The 14,558-nt window shown below is 46.7% G+C and overlaps 1 protein-coding gene across 1 annotated transcript; it reads left to right on the top strand.

The window, feature by feature from the left end:
- Positions 1 to 1,669: 1,669 nt before the first annotated feature.
- Positions 1,670 to 7,043, top strand: LOC102903150 (ret finger protein-like 4A). Its single transcript, XM_006991918.2, has 2 exons — positions 1,670 to 1,955; positions 6,263 to 7,043. The coding sequence occupies exons 1-2, from the start codon at positions 1,670 to 1,672 to the stop codon at positions 6,832 to 6,834; spliced, it is 858 nt and encodes a 285-aa protein (XP_006991980.1). The 3' UTR covers positions 6,835 to 7,043.
- Positions 7,044 to 14,558: the final 7,515 nt, after the last annotated feature.

Genomic DNA, 14,558 nt, shown 5'->3' with positions numbered 1-14,558 from the left:
TCTGCCCCTCTCTCTAGCTCCCTCTGCCTCCCGGTTCTATATTCTCATCCTTGAATCTCAATCCACCCATCAGTCATCTAAAGGTGAGCGAACATGACCGAACATTAGTTTTAAGTAAAGTGTATTTCATTCTCTAAAAATCTCACTTGAGCCAAATTTTAAATCCGAATCTGATTGGATTAAGAAGAGACAGGTGGAGAGTGAGAGAGGAGGAAGCATCACCCATAAAAAGCCCTTGGAGGTGGGTACCACTCGAGAATTCAGCTGGGAGCCAGAGAGAGAGGAGCAGAGAAGAGGTGAGTCCAGTCAGGCCATTTCTTCTTCAGTTCTCAGCTCCCTGCCAGGGGCAGAGGAAAAAGTTCTCAGTGAGGTGATTTAGGACCCTGCATGTGCTGTCTGAGGCTAGCCCATGCCAGACAGTTCATGTAGGGTCACAGAGCTCCCTACTCAAGCAGCAGAGAGTGGGACAGAGCCTTTCAACACCCAGCCTGGAGAAGCAAAGAAGTCTTCATTCTCTTGAGTCCAACCAGGGCTTGACCAACTGTACAAGGTGGGAGATGTGTCGTTCCCATTGGCTCATCCAATATCCAGGTGGGACAGGGGAGTTGGAAAGTTCCTGGATCAAGGCCAGCACCATCTGATAGAAACAGAACATGACCCACCTACGTAATGACACACTTTCTAATTATTAAGGTAGAGAAAGTAAAATAACTGATCTCAATTTATTTCAATATCAAAAAATTAAGGAACTGGAGAGCTAGCTCAGAGGTTAAGAGCACTGGCTGCTCTTACAGAGGAACTAGATTCCATTCGCAGCACCCACATGGCAGCTCACAACTATCTGTAACTCCAGCTCCAGGGGATCTGACACCTCTGGCCTCCATGGGCACCAGTACTCATGTGCACATGCCCACATGTAGATACATACAGCTATACATAAGTAAAAATAATAAAAGTAAATCTCAATGTACACACACACACACACACACACACACACTACAATGTGTCATTAGTTTAACAATGTTAATGAAGTAGCTTGTGTTCTTTTTCTCATATCTTTCAAACTGAGTGTGTATTTTTTACTCACAGCACATTGCAGTTCAGATAAGCCCCCACAGGACCAGTGAGATGGCTCAGTGGGTGAAGGGGCTTGCCACCAAGCCTAACAACAGGAGTTCGGAGTTCGGTCCCCAGGCCCCACAGGGTGGAGGGAGAACGCTGACTCTGCATGTTGTCATTTGTCTTTCTCACACACACACACACACACACACACACACACACACACACACACACACACACACCACGGCGTACACACCTCCCCACACACATCCACACACAAATCAACATTAAAATACTAAAGACAGATACACCCCTTTTCAGGTACTCCATGACTGCCGCACTGGGCAATCTAGATACAGATCCTTTCAACTGAAAGCTCAGAGAGGAATCCTGTCTTTCTTTCCGGCTGCCATTTCAATGATTAGAAGTTCAAAGGTATAAGTCAGTTATATCTGTGTTTGGGGGTTTTTTGTCTTTAGAACCCATTAGCAATGACTGTGACAGTCCTGTCATCCCTGTGTGTGCAGAGATGGCAGTCTCTCAAGATCTAGCAGTCACTCGACTCATGAAAATGCCCATACGTGTATGTTTTTCCCTTCAGGCGCCGACCATGGCTCATTTCTTCAAAGAGAGGAGTGCTTGTCCCTTCTGCCAACGTTATCTGGAAAGACCGATGTATTTGAAATGCGGATACGTCTGCTGCCTCCGGTGCATCGACTCACTAGAGAAGATTCCCAAGACGGGGGGCACACTGTGTCCCAATTGCTCCGTTGTCTCTTTGAAGGAAGACATCCTACCTGCTTTCGTGCTGGGTCGCCTGACGGCCAAGATAAAAGAGCTAGAGGAACATCTCAATCATGTTCTAAAAATGAACCCCAGGATGAAGATATTTCAAGGTAAGAACTCTTACAAACATCTCCAGATCCATAAGGCACTCTGGGGAAAATCAACTTTCCAACATCTCCCTGTTAAGTTTTGAACATTAGCTAATGCCCAAAACACAGCACTTCCCACTTCTCTGAGTATAGATTAAACTAAGTGGGAAATTTTTCTGCCTCTGCCTCCCAAGTGTTGAGAATAAATAGTGTGCACTATCACACCCCACCCACCTACAAGTTTTTTATATGTATTTATGGGTGTTTTCCTGCATGTATGTATATCTGGTCACCACATGCATACCTGGGTGTGCATGGGGCCAGAGAGGGCATTGGATCCCCTGAAGCTGGAGTTACAGGTGGTTGTGAGATGCCAAAACTAAATCTGGGTCCTCCAAAAGAACAACAGTTCTGTCTATCTTGGAACTCACTCTGTAGACCAGGCTGGCCCCGAACTCACAGAGATCCACCTGCCTCTGGCTCCAGAGTACTGGGATTAAAGGTGTGCGCCACCACCTCCCGGCCCCTCCTGGAAAATTTTAAGGACATACAATATTTAGATCATGCCCTAGCCCTCTACTATCCAGCATGGTAGCTACTGGTAGTTGTTGATCATTTGAAATGAGGCCTGTATAATAATAACACTTTGAATAATCTTATTAAGTAAAATATATTGTCACAATACTAATTGATCGTATTGCTTTTTAGTTTATTTTCAATTAAATTTGTCGTGTGTGTATGTGGGTGCATGGATGCCGCAGATTGTGCCTGTGGAGGTCAGAGGACAACTTGAGAGAGAGCAAAGTTTCTCCTTCCACCATGAGGGCCCCTGGGCTTGAACTCAGAATATCCAGCTTACAGGGCAAGCAAGTTTTTACTTGCCAAGCCATATTGGTTGCCAGCCCTCAGTATTTTTAATGTATTTACGAAAAAAATCTAAAATGTGTGCGCACCTTGAGTCCATTTTGACAACACCAGCCCAGAAGTTAGCTTTTCATATTCGATCACGTGTAAGTTACCTGACAGTCCAGTTCAAGGCAAATTTGTGATTCCGTAGCACCAGGTTTTCCTGAGATTGTTGATTCAGACTCAATCTGAGCAGTGCTGATACTGCTGACTCACAATCCACATGTGGATTAGCAGAAGCCCAAGGCAGGAAATACAGCCCCTGTCTGACAGCGAGACCCGGGATCTGAAGTGTTCAGAAGTCCCCAGGTGATGGTGATGGACAGAGAGAGAGCTTAGTCGACCATTGCAATGGATGAAATCATCCTGGCACTCAGGGCCCCCACATGAGTGGGGAAAGCCGGCTGATGGTTGTTTGAGGAGATTTAGGTGTAGTTACACAAGGACTCCAGACCTGATGTCTGTACCAGGTGCTCTCTACTCCAGGGCTGCAGAAAACAATGCCTGGGCCCACTTCACAAGTTAACTCGGCATTATTGGTGTGCTCAGTTTTATATCACGCTTAAATATTTTATCCAGTGTGTGTGTGTGTAGGCCAGAGGACTCCAAGAATCACTTGGTGGCCTCTTTTCTCTCCTCTCCTCTTTATGTGTGTTTATACGTTCCGGGAATCAAACCCGGGTCGCCAGGCTTCCAAGGCAAGGGCCTTTACCCGCTAAGCCTTCTCCTATTATCACATGTATTCTGCATTGCTGTTATGATATGTCTTAGAGACAGGTATGCAGCGAAAGTGGATTATCATAGCCCAGTGGTAACGTAGAGTGAGCTGAAGTCAGGAGGCCAGTCTGGACTTAGACTGGATTCCTGAACCCTAGGCTTACTGAAACGTACACAGTCCTTTCTCATTCTCTTTGTTCCCAGTGCCGGTGCTTTTGTGCATCACTCCGTCTACATATCAACTGTTTACTTCCCAGTTACTTAATTTGTTTTGGATTGCTGTTGAGGCTGGGTCTCACCATGTCACCTTTGCTGCCCTGGAATTCACAGAGATGCACCTGCTTCTGCCTCTGAGTGCCGGAATTCAGGCCGTGCGCCACCACACCCAGCCCCAACCGGTTAGTTCTTGCTCCCATATGAACTTGTATTGAAGATGGTCAAATGCAAGCCAGCGGGTGGTGGCCCACGCCTTTAATCCCAGAGCTTCGGAGGCAAGAGCAGACAGATCTCTGTGAGTTCAAGGCCATCCTGGTCCACAAGGTGAGTTCCAGAACAGCCAGAGCTGTTACACACACACACACACACACACACACACACACACACACACACACACACACAAAGATGCTAAAATATGTTCCAGAATATTCTTTGTCCTTAATAACTCCCTAATGACTTACAATTAGTAAGCTTTTTTCCACTGAGCCAAGTAATTAGGAGGCTGTCTTATTTTTATATTTATTTTTATTTTATTTATTTATTTATTTATTGGTTTTTCGAGACAGCATTTCTCTGTGTAGCTTTGCGCCTTTCCTGGAACTCACTTGGGGCTGGACGGATAGCTCAGCCATTAAAGGCTAGGCTCACAACCAAAAATAGGAGGCTGTCTTAGTAACAGCCTGTTGCTATAACAAAATACTTGACCAAAAGCAACTTGGGGAAGGAAAGGTTTATTTGACTTACACTTCCAGGTCACAGTCCATTACTGAGGAAAGTCAAGGCCGGAACTCAAGAAAGCATTTGGACAGAAATCATGGAGGAAGACGGCTTGCTAACTTGCCTCTGGCAGGATGGTCTTTCGAATGCTTACCTAACTCCCTTAAATACCCCAGGACTACCTGCCCACATATGGGCCCTTCTACATCAGTTAACAATTAGGAAGCCCCCCTCCCACAGACACACCCACTGGCTTCTCTGGCCTGGACAGCTCCTCCACAGAGACTCACTTTTCAGGCAATTGTAGGCTATGCCAAGCTGACAGCGAAAGCAAACTGGGAGAAGAGCCAGGTGAAACACCTGGGTTGTAGTCAAGGGCTCGGAGGTTTATATTGGCTTCAATCTCACATCACTGGGATAACATATCCTAGGTCCTGACATGTAGGGGCTACTGGGAAGGCCAGCAAGCCACTCTTTTCCAAGATTCCCTGACCCTCTGAACCCATGTATTTCCCTTAGGGGACACACTCAGGACTTAAGCCATGGCACCATACAACTTCTGGTCTGAACTGTTGCCGGGACCCCAACCTATATACCAAGTGCTTGTCCTTAATCCCAGCACTTAGGAGGCAGAGTGGGGTGGACCTCTGTGTGTCCAAGGCTAGCCTGGTCTATAGTATGAGTTCCTCTACCATGCACATTCATGACCTTGGAAGTTCCTTCCTGTATCTTGGGGGGGGGGGTTGTTGTTGTTGTTGTTATTAAGAAAATTTTTTTCAAAAAAAAAATTTTTTTCATTCATTTTATAATACCTTCCTGTATCTTGACTTCTCCAAAATTAACTTGCCCCTCCCCTACTCAGGACTTGAAGCAATAACTCTTTGTTTTCTGTGTGTTTGTATGTATGTGTGTATTCATGGGCATGTGGAAGCCAGAGGACAGCCTTGAATGCCATTCCTTAGCTGCCATGCACTTTTTTGGTGGGACAGAGTCCCTCACTGACTAGCTTAGGCCAGCAAGCCCAGAGATCTGCCTGTCTCCCCGCATCTAGCACTTGGATTATAAGGATGCACCAACCACCACCCCTGGCATTTTTTCTGTGAGTTCTGGAACTTGAATTCAAGTCCTCCCTCAGGCTTACAAGGCAAGCACTTTTTCAGCAGACCTATCTCCCCAGACATCTTTCTTTTTTTATAACTCTAAGAAAAAACCTGTCTAGAATGCAACTCCCAGGGCTGGTGAGGTGGCTCAGCAGATAAAAGCTCTTGTGCCAAGCCTGACAGCCTGAGTTTGATTCCCCAGGACCCACCTGGTAGAAGGAGAAAGCCTGCTCCTTCAAGTTGTCCTCTGACCTCCACATACATAACTCGGGTGCCCATGCACATACATAAATAATGTAAAACCATAATTTTTAAAGAATCCAATCAAATAGATGACTGCAAAGAAAAAGATTAGTGTTTTCCTACTCTACGGTAAGTGTTGTATCTGCTACCCTTCAAATGTTAATTAAACAAATTAAATATTACATAAGTCAAATACTCAACGCTGTAGACCTTTCCAAGTGTGATTTAGAGAAACATTTTGTGGTAACTGCTTTCATGCTACACATAAAACGTCACCTAACTAGGAAGATCTTGAAATTTTCTACAAAATGTGATTTAAAAATAGAATGGAATTAAATAAAAGTGATATACATGGGCCTCAACAATAAATAGGAAGGACAGAGTCCGTGTTGCTTATCTTTGCTGAACTACCGGATTTTCTCTACACAGAAAACATGACCTTTGATGTGGACACAGCCCACAACAAACTCATCATCTCTGATGACCTCAGGAGTGTCTACTTTGGATCTAAGAAGCAGGACCGGAAAGAATGTGCAGAGAGATTCCAGATCACCACCTGCGTCCTGGGCTCCTCACGGTTCACTGCCGGCCGCCATTACTGGGAGGTAGTGGTGGGAACCAGCAAAGAATGGGATATCGGCGTTTGCAAAGAGTCAGTTGATCGACAAGTTCCTGTTGCCCTGTCGGACAAAGAGGGATTCTGGACTGTGGGGGTGAGAGAGGGAGCCATCTATGCCGCCAGCACTGAACCCTTGACTCAGCTCTCCGTGAACCCCCGGTTGCACAGAGTGGGGATTTTCCTTGACCTACAAGAAAAGCAAGTTTCCTTTTGGGACCTTAGTGATGGTTCCCACATCTTTACATTCTTTGAAATTTCTGAATCGGATGCATATCGCCCACTCTTTATTCCAGCAAATTCGTGTCCAGATGATCAAGAAGAAACCCTCACTATCTGTCCTGTGACGCATCCAGGCATTTTTGGGCCTCCAGTTAACCCCTAACAAGGAAAACAATCCTTGAATACAAAATCTTCTATGGGAAATTGCTGTGTACTCCTAACTATGGCTAAGAATTTTTGTGTTTGGTATACACAGGGCACAAAAGCATTGCAGAAATATATGGAAGGCATCATGAATCTTAATTAGTTAGGGAAAATTGCATTTTTAATATAAAATATTACTATTATTGTTTTGCTTGGAATTTGTTTAAATTTCTGTTCCCATTCATATATTGTGAACTTTTAGATAAACTTGGAATGTCTTCCTTTTTACTTGCTATAATAATGTACTGCTTTGTGGAATAAATAAACTAAATTAAAATTTCAGATTTGACCAAGCAGGCTGATTGATTTTCTAAAGGACAAGAAAATAAGACCTATATATCAACAGTAAAAAAAAAAGAGAAATGTTTAGATATGCTATTGTACCCAATAACTTGTAACATCACAAATTCACCTCACATACAAATTTAATATCCACTGGGGTAGAGATATGTTGTTATTAAAAATGCTAATTTTTAAATTTATATGATGCACTCTAGGGGCTGGAGGGAGAGATACCTCAATGGATGATATGCTTGCCGGGCATGAGGACTTGAGCTAAATCCCCACAGCCCACCTAAAAGAGATGGGGTGGTGGGGGAGACAGAGGGACGACGGCTCAGTGGTTAAGAGCACTTGCTGCTCTTCCAGAGGACTCAAGTTCAGTTTCCAGTACTCACATCAGGCGGCTCACAACTGCCTGTAGCTCCTGCTCTAGGGGATCCAGTGCCCTCTTCTGGCCTCCACACACACTTGCACACATGTGCACACACTTACACAAACATACCACACATAGACATAAACAAAAATGACATCGATCTTGCCAGGCAGTGGTGGCGCACACCCTTAAACCCAGCACTCGGGAGGCAGAGGCAGATGGATCTCTGTCAGTTCTAGTCCAGCCTGGTCTACAAAGCGAGTTTCAGGACAGCCAGGGCTGCACAGAGAAACCCTTCCTCGAAAAACCAAACAATAAGAAATATCAATCTTAAACATAGTAATTCAGCCTAAATAAATAACAGAGAGCTAGCATGCGTATGATGAGAGCAAAACACAGAATGGCCAAAAACAGGGACTCATGTCTATTACTCTAACTCTTGGAAAGATTAGCCAGGAGGATTACAAGTTCAAGAACAGCCTGGGTTCTAGAGTGAGTTCGAGGCCAGTGTGGGCAACTTAGTGAGACCCTGTCTCAAAAGAAAAAGAGGGTTAGAAACGTAGTTAAGTGAAAGAGCACTTGCCTAGTGTGGTGGCTGAGTAAGCATGGCCTCCATAGACTCTTGTTTGAACGCTTGGCCCACAGGGAATGGCATTATTGGGAGGTGTGGCCCCGATGGAGGAAGTGTGTCACTGTGGCGGCGGGATCTGAGGTCTCATCTATGTTCAAGCTCCACCCAGTATACAGCCTCCACCTGCTGCCTGGGGATCAAAATGTAGAACTCTCAGCTCCTTCTCCAGCACCATGTCTGCCTATCTGCTACCATGCTTCCCACCATGATAATGGACTAAACCTCTGAAACTGTTAGCCAGCCCCAACTAAATGTTTTCCTTCATAAGAGTTTGTTGTGGTCATGGTGTCTCCTCACAGCAACAGAAACCCTAACTAAATGACCTAGTAAGCATGAGACCCTATGTTCAATCCTCAGTCCCAAACAAAAAGGGAGGGCAGGGCTGGGTATACAGTTCTGTGGTGCAGCATTTGCCTAGCACTTGGCAGGTCCTCAGTTCAAATCCCAGCACTACAAAAATAAGGGGAGAGAGAGGGGGGCAGGAAAGAAAGGAAGGAAGGAAGGGAGGGAGGGAGGGAGGGAGGGAGGGAGGGAGGGAGGAAGGAAGGAAGGAAGGAAGGAAGGAAGGAAGGAAGGAAGGAAGGAAGGAAGGAAAAGAAATTCGCCAAACATAGTAGTACACACCTATAATCACAGAACTTGGGAGGTGGAGGCGGAAGAATCAGAATTTCAAAGTCATCTTTGGCAACAGAGAGAGACCAGCCTAGGCTACCCTAAGGGGTCAATCTTGTGGATTATGCTTTTTATCCCAGCACTCAGGAGGCAGAGGCAAGTGGATCTCTGTGAGTTTGAGGCCAGCCTGGTCTACAGAGTGAGTTCCTGGACAGTCAGGACTACATAGAGAGACCTTGTCTTAACAAAATTTAGAGGGCCGGCGGGATGGCTCAGCAGGTAAAGGTGTTTGTTTCCAAGCCTGGTTACCAGAGTTTGATCCCTGGGTTCCACATGGTGGAAAAAAACCAATCCCCTCAAAGTGCCTTGGAATTACACACACACACACACACACACACACACACACACACACACACACACACGATGGAATTTTTCATTTCATGACATCTAATTTCAAGCCCCATAATTTCCACTTGACTTTGACTTTGTCTTTTGTTTTTCAATGAGAGGGGGAACCTGTCACGGTACGCATGTGGAGGTCAGAGAACACCTGTGGGAGTCAGTTTTCTCCTTCTACCATGTGGAGCCCAAATTGAACTTAGGTTGCCAGGTGTGACAAGTGCTTTTACCCACTGACAGGCCGCCAAAAAAGCAGGATAAGGTTGATGATACCCCAAGACTCGGGAGAGGGGCAAGTCTGAGGTGAGTGATGGAGGGTGAGGTATGTGAGTGTGTAAATGCACACACAACTATGGACAATGAGGGTAACAGTATCCATTTGCTGTAACGAAGTCCCACTGATCAGGTGGCTTAAACAGCACAGATGTATTTCCTCACTGTTGTGGAGGCTGAAAGTTCAGTCACATGTCAAGTCAAGCTGGTTTCTCCTGAGGCCTTTCTTTAGTTGGTTTGTGGCTGGCCATCTTGTGCCCTATGGTCTTCCCTCTGTTGGCCTGTGTCCTGATCTCTCTTTTCCCTTTTCTTCTTCATCCTCTCCTCTCCTCCTCTTCCTCCTCTCTATATATGTATATTACTTTATATAGATATTTATATATTAGTTTAATTAGCATACAAAGTAATGAGTTTCATTATGACTTTTTCTTTTTGGCTTTTCGAGACAGGGTTTCTCTGTGTAGTCCTGGCTGTCCTGGAACTTGCTCTATGGACCAGGCTGGCCTTGAACTCACAGAGATCTGCCTGCCTGTGCCTCCCAAGTGCTGGGATTAAGGTAGACCACTACCACCACCCATCTCATTATGGCTTTTTAAAAAGATTTTTCATTTTTATTTGTGTCTGTGCAAGAGCCCACAGAGACCAGAAAAGAACATCAGATCCCCTGGAATTAGAGTTACAAATGAGCCCGGGGATGGTAGCTCGCCTTTAATCCCATCCCTTGGGAGACAGAGGCAGGCAGATCTCTTCAAGTTGGAGGTCAGTCTGGTCTACACCTCGAGTTCCAGGACAGCCAGGACTGTTAGACAGTGAGCCACCTGACATGGTGCTGGGGAGTGAACTCCAGTCTTCTACAAAGGCCCCTGAACTGCTGAGCCAAGTCTCTTACCCCCACATTTTGTTTTTAGCTTTTTAGTTTGTTTTCTTTTTTTACGTGGGTGTGCTTACACACTGCACACATGTGTGCGCCACAATGGACATTTGGAGGTCTGCAGACAAACTGTAAGTTCTCTCCTTCCACCATGTGGGTTCTGGGGACCAAGCTCGGGTCATCAGGCTTACAGCAAGTACTTTAGCCTGCCATACCGTGGATCTGGCCCTCATTAAGACATTTCCACATATACTTTTTGTTGATTCCCCTTCTTCAATCCATTACCCCAACTCCCTGTCTCTGCTCCTATTGGCTCCCCTCATCCCCCAATAGTGTCCTGATGTCTTCCCCCCCACCCCAGCTGGCACTCTACCACTGAGCTAAATCTCCAAACCCCCCCCCCCATGTCTTTTAACGAGGATACGTCACCTAAAGGATTAGAACACACTGTAACAGCCTGGTGTCCCCTTAATCATCCTGTCTCCAAATACATCCATGCCCTGCGGCACTGAGGATTCGGACTTCAATACCGGGTTCAATATTGGCTTTGGGGGAAGACTAGATTCAGTCTGCTACGGTGAGTGCTCCTATATGTGTTGAGAGAATGCTCTGCCTCATCTGTCTATCAGGAGAGGGGATGGAAGAGTAAGACTAGGTAGGGTAAGGACCAGCATGTACGTGTCCGGCTTGGAGCAGAGCGGACAAGACTGTAGGATGCAGTGACCTCTGTGACTACAGGAGGCAGAGGAAAGGCGCGTCAGCAAAGTGAGTTCCTGTCTGAGTGTGTGACTCAGAAGGCGCTTATCCTGGGTCCCTGCGGTTTCCCAACATCCCTTGCCTGTGCCAGCCCCTGAACCGGCATGATCTCTGGCGCCCCCTGCTGCACAAAAAAAAAGCCAAAATTCAATCCAACCCCTTAACTGCTCACTCTGGAGGTACTGAGGTTTAAATTTCCTGAGATTCAGTAGGAATGATCCCGGTACCCTGGGGGACTATACCCAGGACAAATGGTGCCACTTCCTCTCAGGTGTGGGTCTGAAGCTTTAGATGTAAGAATACAACGAGGAGCAAATGCAGAAACCAGCAAATGAAAGGAGACCACGCGAGAGCGGGGCTCTACGAAGGCCGCAGGTGACCCACGTGATGAGTGCCAGGAGAGTCGAGAGATGGCGGCTCCCAAAATATAGCTATGGCTCCTGCCCTTGGTGCCTCCCAGGGTCGAATAGCAACTCTAGCTAGAGTTTAGCTCCTGTAAAGAATTAGTGTTTTGTTTTGTGTTGGTTTGGGTTTGGTAGTCCTCCCTGGCCCAGAAATACCTTCATAAGGACCCCCGTGTTGATTTTTCCCGAGACTTCTGGACTCACCAATTCGTTATAGGAGCCAGGTGTGGTGGCGCACGCCTTTAATCCCAGCACTCGGGAGGCAGAGGCAGGCGGATCGCTGTGAGTTCGAGGCCAGCTTAACCTACAGAGTGAGTTCCAGGACAGTCAGGACTACACAGAGAAACCTTGTCTCGAAAAACCACAACCTATACCAAAACCCCCCAAAAGACTTTTCTTAGATATGAAGAAAAAAAGGGGTGGGGACTACAGTGCAGAATAAATAGTACCCCAAGCTTTTTCATGAAGCCAATGTGGCAGCCTGTGACCTAACCTGAATCTTCAGGTGACTCGGGGTATTTTATCACCTTCTTCTTCTTCTAAAGGAAATGGAACCAGAGACATGTAGGGAAAGAGTTCAGGGCCAGGGAGATGGCCCGACAACCTGAGTTTGATAGTCAGGACCCATGGAAAAAAGCTTGATCTGGTGGGGCACACATGTAATTCCAGCAATCCTCCTGAGCTGTAGAGACCGGAGAATCACTCAGAGGCCTGGGGCCAGCTAGTCTGGAGTGCACAGCGGCAGCAAGAGACTCTGATTCAACAAGGAGGAAGGCCAGAAGCAGCTCCAGGAATGGCCCTCTGGTCACCAATGTACACCAGAGCACACACACACTGACTCACACACATACAAAAAGTAAAGTTAAAGCACTTTTCCATAACTGTCATCTTAGAGTCTTCATCCAGTAACGGATGGAAGGAGAGGCAGAGACCCACAGCCCAGCGCCAGGCTGAGCTCCAGGAGTCCAGTCCAAGAGAAAGAAGAGGGATTCTCTGAGCAAGGAGTCAGAGCATGATGGGGAAACCTGCAGAGACAACCGAACCAAGCTTGTAGGAACTCACGAACTTCAGACCAACAGCTGTGGAGCCGGCCTGGGACCAGACTGGACACTGCATACAGGAGACAGTTGTGTAGCTGGGTCTGTTGGAGGGGCCCCTGGCAGTGGGAACAGGATCTATCCCTGGTGCATGAGCTGGCTTTCTGGAGCCCACTACCTATGGCGGGATGCCTTGCTCCACCTTGATGGGGGTGGGAGGCCTTACCCTTTTGGAGAGGATGGGGGGGTCGGGGGCAAGGAGGCTGGGGGAAGGGAGAGCGGGGGTGAGAGAGGGGTCTGTGGTTGGTATGTAAAATGAATTTAAATTTTAAATTAAAAAAATGAAATGGTTATGCCAGTGAAGACAGGAGAGCCTGGCTGAGAGATAAATGTCTAAAAACAAAACAAAACACCTTTATACTCTGAATAAGACCCTGATGTCCCTGGTGGTCCTAGTATCTATCACACCTCCATTGTAAACCTACACAGTGGCCATTGGCGTAGGCCACACCCACCTATGACATCAGCTCTTCGGGTCATGGTGAGGCTAGTCCTGGATAACTGACTGGGTTAGTCAGAACAGTCCCAAGTCACTCCACCAGCTTCCTCCCTGCTGACCTCTTCCTTTGAAATTCTTTCGTCAGCACTGGAGATTAAATCAGGGCCTCAGACATGCTAGACTCTATTGCTGAACTATGACCCCATTCTTGGTTTTTCGGTTTTTTGCTTTCCTTTTGGAAGTCTCACTAAGTTACCTGGGCTGGCCTTGAATTCCTGCCTCTCTAGACAGCGTTTACAGTAGTGTACCATCTAGCCTGGCAACACCGGGTTAACTGTGGCTAACTCATGGATACACTGTTATTGCAGCTTTTTTTTAAAGTTGTATGTTTATGGTGCTTTGTCTGCATGTGTACCTCGGTACCTCCTGCATGCTGGTGCCAAGGAAGCCAGGAAAGGACTGGAATTGGAACCCCAGTCCTCTGGAAGAGCAGCAGGTGCTCTTTTAACAACTGAGCCTTCTCTCTAACCCCATAGTTACAGCTCTTAATAGTAACACCCAACTGGTCACTAGGGAACATAATTACCAGTCTAAAAAAAAAAAAAAAAATACTCCAGGGGAGGGCTGATGGAACTACAAGAGTAACAAGGTTGGTCCATATAAATCTGGGAGGAACCAGGCATGGCCAATACCCAGGTTATTCCGGGTCTGACACTGTCTCTTGTTCTGCCCGTTCAATGTGTCACTCTCTGGTACTGGAGACTGAACCCAGGACCTTGTGCATGCTAAACAAGTACTCTACCAAACTCCTAGTTCACTGCGCTTGAAAACATTCCCTAGTAGTTCATGGTAGTGCACTTGCCCGGCACACAAAGGGGCCTGCATTGGACCTCTGAGTCAGATGCACCGCCGCCGCCACCGGAAGTGTCCTTCAGTTCGTGCTTTTCAGTAGAATTAGCCAGTGGTTACTAGGCAAGATGTGCCCACTGGTGTAGAACAGGGGCATGAAGGGTGTAACCGCCCTGACTAGAAGCTGGTCAGAAGCCCACTGCTGTGGAATATTACTCTATGTAAAGGCGTGTTGCTTTCTTTATGCTGCAGTTGTTTAATGATGTAAAGATGTGCTGCTGTTTCCCCTGGCCTGCCTAAGGCACCTGATTGATCTGATAAAAAGCTGACAGGCCAGTGGCTAGGAACAGAGGGATAGGCATGGCTGGCGATAGAGAGAATAAGGAGGAGGAGGAATCTAGGCTACAGAGGAAGAAAAGAGAGAACAAGGAAGGAAGAGAGGGAGATTCCTGGGGCCAGACAGAGAGGAGGACTTACAGAAACAAAGGTAAAAAGGCCCGAGGCAAAACGTACAGAGAAACAGGTTTAAATAAGTTATAAGAGCTAGTGGGACAAGAATAAGATAAAGGGAGGGCTTGAGAGATGGCTCAGTGGCTAAGAGCACTGGCTGTTCTTCCAGAAGACCTGAGTTTGGTTCCCAGCACCCACATGGCAGCTCACAACTGTCCAGCACCTTCACACAGACATACATGCACGC

This window comes from Peromyscus maniculatus, chromosome 1 (genome assembly GCF_049852395.1).
Source record: "Peromyscus maniculatus bairdii isolate BWxNUB_F1_BW_parent chromosome 1, HU_Pman_BW_mat_3.1, whole genome shotgun sequence".
Taxonomy (NCBI): domain Eukaryota; kingdom Metazoa; phylum Chordata; class Mammalia; order Rodentia; family Cricetidae; genus Peromyscus; species Peromyscus maniculatus.
The sequence above is the reverse complement of the archived record's forward strand: the minus strand, read 5'-3'. Positions and strand labels throughout refer to the sequence as shown.